At 37.1% G+C, this 17,222-nt stretch overlaps 1 protein-coding gene across 1 annotated transcript; it reads right to left on the bottom strand.

The window, feature by feature from the left end:
• Nucleotides 1-11,146: 11,146 nt before the first annotated feature.
• On the bottom strand, nt 11,147-15,388 carry LOC125843241 (uncharacterized). Its single transcript, XM_049522452.1, has 3 exons — nt 15,158-15,388; nt 14,043-14,130; nt 11,147-13,897 (listed from the first exon to the last, which is right to left on the bottom strand). The coding sequence occupies exon 3, from the start codon at nt 13,851-13,853 to the stop codon at nt 11,442-11,444; it is 2,412 nt and encodes an 803-aa protein (XP_049378409.1). The 5' UTR covers nt 13,854-13,897; nt 14,043-14,130; nt 15,158-15,388; the 3' UTR covers nt 11,147-11,441.
• Between the last annotated feature and the right edge of the window lie 1,834 nt (nt 15,389-17,222).

The following is a 17,222-nucleotide window of genomic DNA, read 5'->3' as shown; positions in this document are numbered from 1 at the left end:
TTAGCGACCAGAGTTGTGCTTTTAGCGACCAGTTTTGGCTTTTATATCTAGAAATTTCAGCTTTCAGCTCTTATTTTCAGGAGGTAATTTCTCCCTCATTCGAGCTCTGATTGAGTGATTGAAACTCCTGTGTAATTGTTAGGAGCATGGATACTTGGGTTTGTGATTGGAAACTATTGAGGAACCTTCGTTTGAGGTGAATTTCAGCTCGAAATTAATGCCTTTGCTTGGTTTTCTTGTTAATTTTGTTGTTTTTATTGTGGATATTTTCAGGCCTCAAATTATGTTCAATTTTGGAACACATGTTCGAGGCATAGTTTAGGACCTTTTGACGGAGTCAATTTTGGGATTCCCAGCGCGGGTCACACATTCTCGTTTTGACTCAATTTTGGGTCCATTTTCAATTGTTGTGATTTTAGTGTCAAAACATGTGTAATGACGTTGTGATTGATAATTTGATAGTTTAATAATTTCTGGAAGCATTCAGATGCGGTTATATAATGTGTGATGGATTCAGAGCGCTCGTGTTTGGCTTTGAGGTAGATTTCGGTCTACTTTCTTGATTGGGCTTTTTAAATATGCCTAGTATATATTTCATGTAATTTTGGATGGTACTTTCTAGGTATTTAGCATTCCTCTTGTTATTCCATCATTTCTTGATTCCATAGGAGTCATGGGCTTATTGTGGGTATTGGGATCCTTAGTTTAGAGTGTGGCTTCGCTTGTGGAGTAGATGATATTGCGTATCCTTGTTAGGATTAATTCGTGGTTGCCTTAGACTGGGCTAGACATTAGATGTTTTAGGTTGTGTTGTATCGCCTCGTAGTTATGATTTGCACTCCCTGGAGGTCTTGTTTCTGGGAGTTCTTCTTGCATTGATGCTTGTGACTTTGGTGGCTCGTTGTAGTCGTGGTTTGGTTTGGTTCTTGTTGAGCTCAGTCTGGGACTGGAGCGATGTGATTGGGGTAGGGCATCGCCCCTTGAGTTTGCTCCCCCTTTATTGATTTGAAATCTCTTCTTGATCCCTTTGGTTGTTGATTAGTGATGGGCATGTTGTATCCTTACTGAACTTATGATTATATTGTTGGGTTTGAGGCCGTGTGCGAGGACTAGTTGGATCCAAGGCTAGTACTCTCTGCTTTGGTAGCATGGTCTCAATGGCTGTATAATTATTTGATTTAAAGTGCCTTATTTGAATGTTTGTGATGGCATGCATTGCATTGTTTTCTCATTCTCGTGGATTTTGTGGTACGATCGCGGCCATGCATTAACATATTTATCATTCATATTGAGAAATTATTTTACTCAACTTTTATTCTAAATTGGTTTTAATGGGAGTCGTACCACCTGGATCACTTGACTTACTGATTTTTGAGATTACGAGGCATCAGGGACGTGCTCTTTTTTCTACTTGAGATATTAGAGGCATTTCGGTTGTGCTCAATTTTACTTGACTACCGGAAGCATCAACGCCCTTTCTTGCATGCTTTTGGTTTTACTTATGCCTCTGGGTCACTCTTGCTAGCTTGGCGGTAACACCCCTGGGAGTGGACTGGTTGGCTACCTGGGCTGCCTTAATACCTGAGATACTCTTTGGAGTTAACACGCCCCCGAGTCACCCTTGCTAGTTGAGCGGCTTATGCCCCTAGGAGTGGACTATGTGGCTGGGCCGCCTGGATTGATTTGTCACTCTTGTTAGCTGGGCTGGAAGATGACTGGAGTCCTATGGTTATTGTTTTGGATGGTTCTTCTACTCACCCTGCATTACCTATCACCAGTATACTTGTTTGTTATATGTACCCTTCGGTTACCTGGTAGGTTTTCCTCGAATGGAACTCAAGCTAGCATGAAATGAGTGGGAGAGAAACTGACACCCCAACATAAATGCAATTTCATCAAATGAACATATCCAAACATGCATTCATTTGGAAATATGAGAATGACTAAGACACAAGAATCCGAAGGAAAGAACCATGAGGATCTAAATACCTCAAGCTAAAGTAGCAATGGGGGTGGGGGTGGGGGGGGGAGAGATGAGGATATCAGGACATCATATCAACCTCGGCCTCCTAAGTAGCACCCTCAACCATTTGATTCATTCATAATACTTTTACGGATGCAAATTCTTTATTCCTAAACTTTTGAACTTGGCAGTCTAAAATCTCAACTGATAGATGTCGTATCTCCGACACACTTCTTTAATAAAGACACATGGGAAATTAGATGTATTAATGTTACATCATTAGACAATGCAACTTTTCCAATACACCTCAAAATCTGAGATGGACCTACATATCTGGGACTAAGCTTCCCCTTCTTTCCAAACTGTATGACACCCTTCATAGGTGAAATTTTCAAGTAAACTCAATCATCAACATCAAACTTAAGATCTTTTCTTCTAACATTGGCATCAGACTTTTGTCAAATTTGAGCCAATTTTAGCCTCTCTCGAATAAGTTGAACTATTACCATTGCCTCATGAACCAACTCGGGACCTATCAAAGCAACCTTACTAGCTTCAAACCAACCTATAGGAGATCTACGCCTCCTACCATAAAGAGACTCAAATGGAGCCATACAAATACTTGAATTATAGCTATTATTATACGCAAACTCAATCAAAGGCAAATGATCATCCTAATTACCCTTGAAGTCGATCACAAAAACTCTTAACATATCTTCTAATATTAAATAGTACGCTCCGCTTGCCCATCGCTTTGAGGATGAAGGTCGTACTAAGCTTGTACTAATCTTGACATGAGTACCATGACCCTTTTGGAAAGACTTCCAAAATTATGAAGTAAATTGAGTACCACGATCGAAGATAATGAATAAGGGCATTCCATACAACCTAACCATTTTTATATATAATTTAGCATAATCCTCCGCCGTATAAGAAACCTTGAAGGGAATGAAATGAGCCGATTATTTCATTCGATCCACAATAACCCAAATTGAGTCATGTTGCCACCGGGTGCGGGGTAAACCAACAATAAAGTCCATATTCAAATCTTCCCACTTCCAAGTAGGAATACTAATATCTTGGGACAACCCTCCCGAATTTTGATGCTCAACTTTCACTTGTTGACAATTTGGACACTTGCCACAAATTTCGTACTATCCTTATTCATTATATTCTACCAATAGACTTCCCACAAGTCATGGTACATCTTGGTGGCTTCCGATGAATGGAATATCGAGAACTATGGGCTTCTGATGAGATTTTCTCCTTAAAGTCATCAATATTGAGAACACACAAACGACCTTGATATTGAAACACACTATCTCTCCCTTGGGAGAAAGTCTTAACAGACTTTTAATACACCGTTTCCTTCATCTCAAACAAAATTAGATCAAGCCTTGCTTGGCTTTCACATCTGAAACAAAAGACGATTATGAACCATTATGAACAACAACACCCTCACTTGAATCAACCAATAATTGAACACCAAACCGAGCTAGTCTATGAACATCACAAACCAATTCTTTCTTAGCATATTCTACATGAGCAACACTATTCATAGACAACTAACTTAAGGCATTGGCCACCACATTGACTTTTTCCCAAATGATAAAGCACACTCATATCATAGTCCTTCAAGAGTTCTAGCCTTCTATGCTGGTGAATATTTAGATACTTTTCCTTGAACACATGTTGCAAGCTTTTGTGGTTGGTAAAGACATCAACATAGACACCGTACAAGTAATAGCTCAAAATCTTTAAGACAAAAACAACTGCCGCTAGTTTCAAATCATGGGTAGGATAGTTCTTTTCATGAATCTTAAGTTTCCTTGAAGCATAAGAGTGTCAATATCATTTTGCATACGAACACACCCTAATCCAATCTTTAAAGCATCGTAATAAACAACAACTCGAGCCTTTCAATAAAGTCAACACCGGAGTGGAGGTAAGTCTATCTTTCAACTCTTGAAAACTCTTTTCGCATGCTTACGACAATAAGAACTTTACTTTATTTTGGGTCAACGCAAACAATGGAGAGGCAATCGAAGAAAACTCTTCCACAAACCTTCTATAATAATCGGCCAAACCCAAGAAACTTTGAATATACAAAAGGGATAGAGGTCTAGGCATACTCTTAACAGCATCCGTCTTCTTAGAAGTTAGCCTAGACCTCCATCCCCTTTGTTCACAAACCTTGTTCAATTGTTGGTAGTCAATACACATGCAAAGTGAACCATCCTTCTTACAAACAAACAAAACTAGAGCACCCCATGGAGAGATACTTGGTCGGATGAAAACCTTATCCAACAATTTTTTCAATTGTTCTTCAATTCTTTAAGTTCTTTCTGAGCCATACGGTAAGGAAGAATAGATATAGGTTGCGTATTTGGAAGAAGGCGGGAGGAACATCGGGTAAATCATCAGGAAACACTTCCAGAAACTCATTTACAATAGGGACTGACTCAAGAATGAGGGTTTCAGAATCTGTATCCCTAACTCGAACAAGATGATATATAAAATCCCTTAGAAATAATTTTTCTAGCTTTAAGATAAGAAACAAGTTGATCCTTTGGCATTGAATTTCGCCATTTCCACTCTTGGACGGGCTTATTTGGAAACTGAAATTTAACAACTCAGGTTCTACAATCAACAGAAGCATAACAAGAATGGAGCCAATCCATACCAAGAATAACATTGAAATCTAACCTATCAAGCTCTACAAGATCAACATGAGTGGCCCTATGGGAAAAGGAGACATGATAATTTCTATAGACTCTCTTAGCCACAATAGATTCACCGATAGGAGTAGAGACAGAAAAAGGATCTAACAACACATCCGAAGAAACATCAAATCTTATCGCCATATATAGCATCACAAAAGACAAGGTAGCACCGGGATCAACCAAAGCATAAATATCAAGATGAAAGACTTTCAACATAGCAGTAACCACATTGGGAGAACCCTTTTGATCATGACGAGTTTGAAGTGTATAAATTTGGTTTTGCTTTGGGGCACTTGAACCCAAACCGTTAGGCGGAGCTTTCCTACCATCTCTTCCATAAGTAGCAAGTGACAAGCAATCCCTTATCTGACCACTCTTACCACAACCATCCGTATAGGCCAAGCATTTAGCATCATACTTTCTTCCATACCTAGCACTAGTCGACAAATAAGATCCACCATTATTTCCACCTCGAAGCTTAGGATTAGACACCCTATATTTTTTTAACTTTGTACCGGAGCATTAGAGGAACCTTGACCGAAAAACCTTTATCAAAATCTAGGATGACCATGTCGATAGGACCTCAAATATGAAAAGTCACCATCACTGGTCTTCACTAGAGTTCCAGTCTAGAGTTTAGAAGTTAGGAATAATCCCTTGACGAAGATTAATGATCTCAAGTACTATTGCTTCCCTCATCTCAAGGGGAAAGAAAATATCAAGGAAAGCAACCATAAAATTTTTCGAATCAAGAGGACCTGCATCAAAAGCCCTATCTTCCTTACATTATTCAAACCAAACTTGAGCAACACCCTTAAGTTGATAAGCGGTTAATTCCGCCTTTTCCACCAGTGTCACTCCCATGATCATCAAGACCTCATACACCTCCTCAATGAACTCTTGAGGATCTTTCTCAACCTTGGAACCATGAAACTCCGAGGGATTCACTCTAGTGAAGTCCCTCACTCTAGTTTTCGTCGTACCCACATTTGGCTTCACGGGGACCACAAACTCCCTATTGACTTGATCCAACATAGCTTGAGTCAAAACTTGAAAAGCGGCTTGGAACTCTGCATTAGTCACTTGTTCAGCCAAATGGTCGGTCGAAACTTGAGGAGCTTCTTATTCCACTTACTCACATGCATTCCTTCTAACGTATACTCTTCGAGGGGCCATATCCTGAAAAAGCATCGGATAAGAGATTCCTCTGAGAATCGGGTACAAGAACATATTGTCGTCACAGTTAACGGACGAGTCCCCGAGGACGAATAAATTGAAAAGGTCCTTTCTCACCTACAACAAAGGAGGTGGTGACCAAGTGAAGACCTTCATGGCCTTACTACCATGGTATCTCTAGAACAAATTTTGCTTTCCTCGATAGGATTAGGAGAGAGACATATAGAGTTACACTCTATCGCACGACTTTAGAATGATGAAAGAAGTGGAGTTTCTTAAATATCTTATAGCGTCATATTCATAAATGTGGTACGTTTCACACTTATTAACAAGATTCTACTCGACGTGACTTGTGAGATATTCTATGACCTTTCTAAATCTTGTGCTTTGAATACCAATTTTGTCATGACCCAAAGTATACTTAGGTGTAGCATGGTGTATATAACCCCGAGTGGCCCTACACAAGCCACTTAGCATACATCATATAAGATAATAGAAATAAAGATTTCAAAGAAACAGTCTTATATCATAAAAGAGTTTTTGACAACACGTAAGTCTAACATACTTATAATCATGTTCAATGCAAGATTAACATCTTTTAAACATTGTGATATACTTTGAAAGTAACCTTAGTTTATTATTGTGGGATATTTACCATTTAATCGGCATAGACCATGTGATCTATAACATGGAATTCGATGTCTATCCCCACCAAAAAGAGATGTCCTTACTTGTCAAGTAAGAACCATAAGTCTGAGTTAAAGTGGATCAACTATCTAGTGTCTATCTGAGAAAATCCTATGGTGACACATAGTTCTGGGACTTAGGGATTGCTACTAAAGGCCCACGGATGCTAAACAGAAACCTTCATCCCAAAATCCCGCTCGGTGCTAAGTAAAATCGCATGGAATAATCATTAATCTATTCATATTATCATTCATGCAAAGGCACAATTAAGCAACCAATCCAAGCTAAAGTTTATTTATAATAGCTCCTAAAACATGATTCAACTTAGGCGAGAAAACTTTTCAACCCTATGAATCCTTATGTGAGAAAACCTTTCACAATCATGATCTTATTAGTATGTGAGAAAACCTTTCATGATCACAACATTGATACTTTCCTCTCAAAGCATCCTCAAATCATTTACATCTCTTTCATAAAAGCATGTGTATCTTCATAAAAATCATATTTCATAGTTCAGAAGCTTCAACATGTGTTCATAGTCTAAAGTCATGGATCATTCTTGGGTTCATATGAATTCAACTCAAAATCATGTAAATACTTTCAATTCATTCATTATAAGATAGGAAAAAAGTAATTAAGTCGTAATTGAAAAGAACCCATGAAGATTGAATAAAACCCTAACTTTGAATTGAGAATCTAACTTTGTATAATTGGAAGATTTTGGTAACTTTATGGAGGAAAGGACTCCATAGGTGAATACTAATATACCTTAGTGATCAAGGCCTAATAGCTTTGGTGAATTGAAGATCTTGAAGTGAAACCCTGGATTCTTCTTCCTTAGCTTTAGAGAGAATTTTAGGGATGAACTTGGAGGGAAATTTATGATTTAGGAGAATGATTTAGAATGGGTAGTTTTAGGACTTAATCACTTATATAGAACTTAGAATAGAGGTTAAAACGACATGGCTTAGGTATCAAACACATAAGGAAAGGCTAAAATAGACATGACTTAAAAGGCTGATGGGGTGACTTATATGGAAGCTTTCACATACTGTTTAGGGCTTGATGGTCCGTGAAGTCAACCGTACAAATGGGTTAGCTTCAGGGTTGCCTTAAACAGCCAACTATTTTTCCCTAAACGGCCAGTGAACCCCTAAATGGACCGTTTAGCCAACCGTGGAGGGTCCATGGTTGGTTTTAGTCCTGTGGACCTACTCATTCAAGCCGTAGTACCTTTCCCAAATTCCAAGGCGTTACATCATTAAATCTTGAATCAAGGTTAAGTGAGAAAACCTTTCACAAACCATGATTCCTTAAGTTGTGAGAAAACCTTTTACAATTCCATTGATGCTTATCTAAAGCAACTTAGATCATAAAACCTTTATTTTCATAAATCATGTATGTCTTTCATGAAAACATCAATCATAGATTCAAGTTCCTTCATAAATTCACGTAAATTAGGGTTCATAGTTAAAATATTGAACAATATATGGGTTCACGTTGAATTAGTTGAAAGATCAAAATAATATCATAATCAATCAATTGAATCCATAAAAATAGAATCCATGAGGAATTGAATGAAAACCTAACCAATTGAATTGAATTTGAATTGTGAGTAAAAGAATCTTTAGGGACAAAATGGGTGAATGGAACACATTGATGAACTCGCTACATACCTTGATTGAAGCCCTGAGGAATGATGAAGAGAGGAGACTTGAACTTGAAAAACCCTAGTTTCTTATTCCATGATCAAGAAGAGAGAGGAGTTTTGGGGAAAACTTTTGAGAGAATTTAGGATTTTGAGGGAATGAAAGAGTTGGGGAAATTCTAAAGGTGAAGGGTAGTTATAGGGTTTAGATTTATGGTCAAAATGATGTAGTATAGGTATTAAATGCATCGGAAAAGACCCAAATACTCTTTACTTAAAATTGTTGGAGGGACCTATGGTCCATAGGAATTTCTACAGTCCGTCTTTGTCACCCATAGAACCAACTTCAGAAACCCATATATTCAATCATTTCCCATGATATCATTCTACAATCCATGAAAATTCTTACGGTCATCTTACCGTAGAACTCAATTTTCACTTCAAAATTTCACTATGTTTGGAATCTTTCTACGGGACCTTCCTACGGTTCATAAAACATTCAACGGGTTGTCTTGGTCAACCGTCCAATGAGTTACTGGGACTTGATTTTCCAAAACTCAACTTGGGTTATACGGTTCACTTTCTACGGCCCCTAGGACTTCCTATGGTTAGTAGGTCAGACTCGTAGACCACCGCTTCAATCAATTTTCTGTATTATTTTGCTTTAGACTTTCCAACTTTCGAGGTGTTACATGTTTCCTCCCCTGGATTAAAAAAGGGGACCCGTGTCAGTGTACGTATTGGATAGGACCAATGCTTATGGGTGATATAAAATTGTGGCTTTGTCAATAAGTTGACATAATCTTCCAATAATGTGTCCCTAATAAGAATATACATGTTACTCAGAAGCCCTATATTTACCTCCCCTTTGAGCTCATATTATTTTAGAATTAATCTCCGTAGATCCTGCATCTTAGGTCACCCATACAAAAAAATTCCAATTACGGCATACGGGAGATCCTCATTATAATCATTTGCTTAACTTTCTCTTATTCCCATACAATATGTGGTTCACCATGAAGGTATGTAATTTGCTTCAAAGGTATAGGTTAGGTAAGTGCCACCGAAGGTTTTATGGTGTTGGCATAAGTAGATTCCATAGGTTTTTTATAACAATATTGTTAGTTTACCTAATCTCCAAAGGTGGAGGCTGGCCAACGACCGTCGTGGCCATAGTTTTCTGGTGGTCTAGGAAAAATTAGGTTTTTAGCGGCTACGATGTTAAGAGCATTTTTAACCGATCAATATTAAAATATTTATATAATTTAGTTTAGAGTCTTTACACAAATTAACTTAATAATCTAACGAGAATATTGCTCCCTCCATCCTAATTTATGCCACACTCTTTTTTTATATGTGCTACATAAAGAATGTAAATTTACTATAATTATTTATAGATTAACTTTTTAAAAATTCCTTTATTTTAATAAAATAATTTATAACTACAAAAGGTCAGATTTATTTTAAACCGCAATCTCAAACGCCTTTTTTCCTTAAATTTTGTGCTAAATCAAATAGGATAATGTAAAAAAGAAAAGAAAAAAGGAAGTACTCCCTATGTCCTTATTTACTTGTCCACTTTAGAAATGGCACACCTATTAAGACAACAATGATTAGCGTAGTGAAGTTACAATTTTACCCTTATTAATTATGATTCCAAAATCAATTTACTCATTAAAGCCATTATCCAAATTTCAAAGATGAGATAGCTAATCAATGTTATGGGAAGTTCATCATTTTATTTATTTATGATAACTTTCACATTTTAGTGGGTTCACTGCGTAAGACCCACAAATGACAGAGAAGGTTAGCACTTCAGTTTAAGTAAAAAAAATTGCAGCCACTTCTTTGAATTCAAGTGAAAAAAATTGGAGGGAAACAACGTACGCTTTTACAATTTTTTGTAACATTCAAAAATTTCCCACCAAAATATTTTATTGTAAAAAATGCTTCAATGAAATGAGAAATCAAACAACCAAAGGATATAGGACAAAATAAATCAAGTTTAATGAATGAAATAGATTTAAATATTTCTGTTGAGGTGGATGATTCTTCAAGTTTATTTCTATCCATTTTTAGAGTAAAAAGATGATTCTTCAAGTTTATTTCTATCCATTTTTAGAGTAAAAAATTGTTCATAATTTTTACTCATAAACTACCGAAATGCTCTTTTGAGTAACTTAAAGGATTTTCACTCCCTAAGTATAATAAATATTCTCTTGTTTCAAACAGGATGAATTAAAAAATTTCAAGAAGTTTAAATGAGGGTATAATAGGAAGTTTTTTTTTTTTTGTCCTTTCTTGATTTGTCAAAATGGACAAGTAAATAAGAACAGCTAAAACAAGAAATATGAACAAGTAAATAGGGATAGAAAGAGTACTAGATAACAATTCAAGAACATATATGTAAAGTAAAAAAAATGTGGCTTCAAAATTGTCTCAAGATTACGGTCCCTAAGAGGTTACCACACTGTAAACCAATTACAAAGGCCTAAGTGGCAATGTCCTTGAGAAATGAATGAGGGCAAAAATAGGAGAATGCAGCCACATGTAGTAGCTTTACAACATGGAAATCTCGTTACTACCCATGTGAGGACGATCTACTTTTGTCATTCCCACTAATATTATAATAGAAATAATGATAATATAATTTCAACTCAATTCAATCATCAAAGATTCAAGTTCAGCAGAATGTAGAATTTTGAATGTCTGTTCTATCTCAGTAGGCAAAACTAATCTTAACAGTATTCGATTGTGTGAAAAGTAATTTGAAAGGTATCAAGATACATGATCCTGCCAAGCATTTATTTATTCTTTTTACTGGTCAATTGTAGTAAAATATTATAATAATGACTTAAAAACGCAGGATGAACCAACAGAAACCTCTAATCAACAACACAAGTGGACCACAAACTTTTCATGCTCTGTTTCCCTTGCAAGATACTTATGTAAGAACTACAATGTCTTAACAAGGACAGTTTTGTTCAAACTAAATATCCTTGATCCATCTCTCAGGAAATGATCTGAAAATACCATTGATTCAGTAAAAACTACACAAAGGACATACACTAGCAATAAAAGTTGCAGGAACACATACTGCCGTCAAAAAAGAGTTCAGGCCAGCGACAACTGTTCTAATAATCCTACTGGTATCCCTACAAGTTAAACTGATGACAAAATCCACGAGTCTGCCCCAATTAAATCTTCACTGAGCAAGCAAAGCAGAAGAAAGAATCAGTCATGTCTACGATTTTCTAGTCATGGAGATATTCACACCCCTGGGAGATCTTCGAACCTTAGATGACTCTCCATCAGTAGCACCTGTTCCTTTCAATTCCACTAACTTCTTAGGTGTTGTCACATTCTCCAGTTCAGATTTTCGATTTCTGCTGTCTTTATTCAGTTTTTCAGGGTACCAAATGTCATCTGGATTAAGAGGTAAAGAAGCAGGATCAAGTTCAAATGATCCCACAGGTACACCCTCTTTTTCAGTTCCAGTCATTCTGAATGATGGGATTTGATGAGAGAACTTATAAAGTTCATTTGGCATTACCAAAAATGAGCCATCTTTAGTGTGGCTGGTGGGTTGGAAAAGGCTTACAAATCCACTCACCTTATCCAGGTAATTTACTTTTATACCGACATCCTTAACAAAATCAGAAAGTACCTCCACAATCTCATACTTATACTTACCATGTTTTTCTGGGTCGGAGCTCCAACTGATATCCCAATTTTTAAAGAGAGCCCATGTCTCTCCTTTCCTAGGATATACAATGAATGCACCTCTCTTACCCTTTTTGGACTGCACTAGATGAGAGAATGTAAGACGATCATTAGTGATTTGAGAACTCCCACGTTTAAATTTCCCACAACCAGCAGGCAACTCTGCCTCTACCCACTCCATGTCTCCTTGGTCCTCTGGATTAGCCTCAAGCCAAGTGAACCGTAGCTCAAATTCAGGAGACGAAACTCTCCTAATCTGACAATAGAATCTTGGCATTCCATCAGCTGTATCATAACAAGCCCAGATTTGGTCAACAGCAAAGCAACTTTCTTCCCTATGCTTATCAAAATCACAAAACTCCGGATCAGGACAATCATATATCTCTGGAGGATTATCAGAAAGTTCACTATCTGGTTCTGAATCAGAATCAACAACTTCAACTTTTTCCACCTCACTTGATGGAGGTCCAGAAGCCTGTTTGTCAAATTTCCTATTGTTGGTGTTTTCATTTTGCACTTTCGCTTTAGGAGAGGCTACTCCATTTTGAGTAGCCTTTGCCTTGGAATTACCATTAAAATCAGTTGGTTTGGCATTCCTAGAGTCATCACCACTCATGGCTTCTTTCTGTTTTGATGTATCATCTTCAGCTGATTGGCTAGCCCGTACCTTCTTCAGAGGGTTTGCCAAATCATTCTCGTCATCACTTGCACCTTCATTATAGGATACATGCTGCCGTAGGCGAGAAGATCTCCTAGGGCCGAAACCATCAAATTCAAAATCATCTCCAGCCGGTGGATAGCTACCAGACTCGATGTCCACAGTTTCAGGCTCAGTGCTGGTTGAAGTATCAATGCTCTCACTTGATTCAACTGTCTGCTTCCTACTCCTTTTCCTATTATTTTTATTAACCTTCGGCGTAGCAGCCCCTTCATTTGTATCACCCATTTCCTTGTCATAATTTTCAGCCTTCCCTTTGGCCTTTAAATCCTCAAATAACTGAGCAGTCTTTTCTCTCCGTACCTCTGGTTGTGAACCCATTGTTTTACTGCTGGGACCCTGTTGAGATCCCATTTGGGCAGGTGTAAACCCAGCTCCGGCTGCCATTCTTGAGGTTCCCTGGTTGAAAGCCTCTTTCTGCTGATAAGGTTGGTTCGTGTTTGACTTAAGGGGCACATCCTGACTGCCAGGTTGACTCCATTTATGTCCAGGAGGAGCACCTTGAGAACCTAAATCATATGCAATGAAAGGCTTTGAGCATTTTTGGCAGCGTAAAGCTCTGTTCACAAAACTCCTGTAGTACTGGTACCTAATATTGCAAAAAGGACATCCCGTCCAGAATGTTTCAGGCATTGCTGATGAAGTTGGTTGTGTTTTCTGAATATTATTCAGATTACTGGACTGAGTACCAATACCATTTGGAATATTATTTTGTCTAGCTGAAGGATTTCGATTAACCTGTCGCTTTGCTGCTGCACCTTTGGAAAAAAACCTGTACTTACTATCAAACAAAGTCCTTTTTGTCGGGTCCGAAAGCACCATATTTGATTCCCCAATCAACTTGAAAGCTGCCTCTGCACCTGGAAACTTGTTCTTGTCAGGATGAAGCACAAGTGCAAGTCTCCGGTATTGTTTCTTGATGGTCACTTCATCAGCCGACATATCAATTTGGAGGATCCGATACCAATCCTTTTCTGATCCCACTGTACTGCTCTGAGCAGAACAGTGGACATTACAGACAGCAAGTAGCTGCGATATATTCTCTAGCTGAGGGTAAAGCCGTTCAGCTTTCTGTGCCACCTTTTGAGCCCCTAAAAAGTCATTACTCTGCATTTTCTTCTCAGCCAGCTCTTTAGCCCTTAAGGCTTCATCCTTGTTGCACTCCATCACAATCCCAATAAAGATATTAATCAGTAAGATGCAGTAGACATTCATACACAAGTCTCCAACATATATTTTTCATGCTCAATGCCGCATTCCTGTCCCAACAAAAAGGAATATATCTGTCAATTCTTGCGTAAAAGCAAGAAAGATCAAATATTGCTTTTACTAATTACTAGTCATGTAGTAACCGTTCTAGAGCTATCATGCACACTTAAAAGAAAAGAGAGAGGGGAACTTCACCTTCAGTTACAACTTATGAGCAGCTAAGCAATAAATTGTTGACAACACAATCAAGAAAGATAAGATGCTTATACAAAGATAGTGAATCCTGCACCCAAAAATAGATGATTGTCATTCTGTGCCCAATAAAGAAAAACAAATAAAAGAGAGAATGCAAATGAAATAATACAGTTAAGAATTATTTCAATCGATTCCACGAAGTCATAGGCACACAATGACTGATTCCCGAAATAGAGGATCTCTTAAAAGTTACAATAAAGAGCAATCACGACAAGACAAGTGGAGATGAAGCACACTGGAAATCATACAAGAACAATCTAACTTCCAATAAATGGTAAAGTCAATATACAAGTATCATGCATAGACCCAAGATATCAAACATGGGAGACTTGAGACAGCAAACAAAGAGAGTTCATGGGGCATGGAGCTAAGAGCTAAGTATCAAACTGTAATCTAACTCCTTTGTCATCTATTTCTATGGGTGTTGCTTAGCAGTCTAAAACTTACTTTCACCTTTATAATCAACATAATCAACTATTCCGAATGTTTCTAATATTACTTGTAGACCAAAAAGATTTGATTTTCTTAAAGGTTACATACTGCCTAAAGTTATATCTGTTTTGCTTGATTAACCAACTTTTCCCAATGAAAAGAGATCATTAATCCACATATATTAGCTCGTAAGCATCGTGCAAAACTAGAACTATTATCACTAAAATCACCAAGAATATAAAATTTGCATTAATTATATTTTGCTATCACACAAGTTCTCAAGCTGATATCATACATGAAAAGTTAACTTTGAAATATATAAAACAAAGAAACCCACATTTTACCGAAACGTGAACAAAGTTAAGCATGAACATAAGTATGGGATACTGAGATAACAATCTTAACATGCAGATGAAATCAGAATGTGTACATCAGCATACACTAAACCCTAGCATATTGCTGACAGGCAGATAAAAGAAAAAACTAGCATTGATTGATGCAAAAGCCCTACATACTCAAAACTCGAATCCAAAAACTTCAAATTTCAAACTCCATAGAAATCAAAAAGCACAATAAGGTTTAAGAAAAAGATGAAAAACAAAAGTATCCATAAATGTGCATACCTAAATGAAAAAGGACCTCCAAAGTTTTGACTATGGAAAGAGATTAATCCTTATACTACTAATAACTAAAGGACGAATTTGAGAGAGAGCAAATAGTAAAAGGAGGGAAGAGAATCGCGGGAATTGGAAAGAGAGTGAAAATTTCAGGAAGCGGGGAGATACCCAAAATTCTTCTGAAATTTCATTCCCCCCTGAAATCTAACTTTGTTCATCCTTGTGCTATTTCCCCAAAACATTGGGGAACAATCTAGAGAGTAGGTTTCTAGGGGTTGAAGGTTAAAATGGGCTGGGCTGGGCCCATATTTAAACTTCACTTTGGCCCATTCATCATTTTTAGCTTTAATATAGTTGAGTATAACCCAAGAGTTTTTGGATGTTTGGATTAACTTTTTTTAAGTGGAATATTAGATAAATTTCATAATGTTAAGAACTAATTAAATAGTATATTTACTTTTTTCAAATAATAAAAATTCTTTAAATTTGGTGAAATTCGAATACATCTCAAAAGTCTCGATACATTTCGTTTCGGTTTCGAATGCATCATCCATCACTCTGATACAATCGTGTCTCGATGTTGAATACACCACTCAACATCTCGATATATTATTTCGATACATCGCGTAAAGTGATGTATTCGAGAATATGAGCATGATTTTTTGTAATTTTTCAAATGGCAAGAAATTTTAGAGAATATACTAAAATAAGTTATGTATTGTGACAACCCACCCATTTGGGTGTTGAAAAATTAATTCATACTTTTGGTAGAAGACTAAGAATACATAACATACATGAAAGGATGTTATATGAGTTATTTTAGTTGCACAAAGTTCATATGTTAAGTGCTAAAGTCAAGGAAGTTGTGAATTAAAATTCGGCAAAAGTAATTGTAAATGATGTTAAAGAATTCTCTGTAATATACGGTCAGATTGCTCAACCATTTTCTCCTAATATATAAGGAGTTAGAATTCTCATGACCTATCAAAATCGAAGGTCTACGAATCTAGTTTCCAATGCAGTAAATCATTCGTCGATACAATTTAAGAATTGAGAGATATGCATGTTTTCGTGAAACTGCACAAGCAAGCACCTCAAAGTAGGTCCCCTTAACTCTAAGTTGGTGGTCTTTATAAAACACCACCATCTTCGTCTTTTATCCATTATAAATAGATGAAAACTAGAAAATTGACAAACCCACCTTCCAATAATCCATGGATGTTTAGATTCTCAACTCGGATGTTTAACAGAAGTTGTTCTACGTCACGAGCTCATCGTTGTGGTATAATTTTATTGTTGATTTAGACTCTGTTTGTTATTGCTGCAAAGAGGCAGAATCTTAAGCTTATTATTTCAGATATTTTGGTTGAGGTAATCTTCTTTTTACAACCCTCCTTCGTAATTCCATGTGCTAGTATCATTTTTATAGATTTTTTAGCTAAGTGGTGGTGATTTTGAAATTGTGGTTGTGGGCAGCCCCTTTGTATTATTGATTTTGGCTATTATTGTTGTGTATTAATGGTTTTAAGCTGATGGAGGTAATGAGTGGTTGGTGTGATTATTATTAGAGTCACGTACGATGGTTGTTGGATTGAACGGTGTGAAGTACGCCTAGTTATGTCGCCTCTGGAGCTTGTCACTCTTTCGAGATATTATTGGAATATCTTCAATGGATTTCGCTGCTGCTTATCGTTGTTTTTGGCCTCACTTTATAGTTTGGACTTGGCTGGTCATGAGTGTGGCATTAGCGCCTTATTATTTACTTATGGATTGTTCTTACATCTGTAACGACCCTTAAAATGAACTAGTGAAACTAGAGCCTCACATGTGAGTTTGGAGTTGAGAACTTGATGAAATGATGAGAAATGACCGTGACGTCCGGAAACTAGTCATTTGAACTAGTGAGTTGTAAGGGTCAACTTTAAATGGTCATATCTTTTAGCTCAAAATGAATTAGGTGGACCTTTACCTATCCAATTAAAGGTCTTTGAGTCCTCTTTCCAACGCCACCGAGTTTGCCCAATTCCGACCTTGGAGTAAAAAGTTATGCCCGAAATATTGAAGCACTGTC

This window comes from Solanum stenotomum, chromosome 10 (assembly GCF_019186545.1).
Source record: "Solanum stenotomum isolate F172 chromosome 10, ASM1918654v1, whole genome shotgun sequence".
Taxonomy (NCBI): Eukaryota; Viridiplantae; Streptophyta; class Magnoliopsida; order Solanales; family Solanaceae; genus Solanum; species Solanum stenotomum.
Note: the sequence above shows the minus strand (reverse complement) of the source record. Positions and strands in the feature narration are given on the sequence as shown.

Excerpts from the sequence above, each read along its gene's own strand:
- LOC125843241 (XM_049522452.1), bottom strand. The coding sequence starts at position 13,853 with ATGAATGTCTACTGCATCTTACTGATTAATATCTTTATTGGGATTGTG.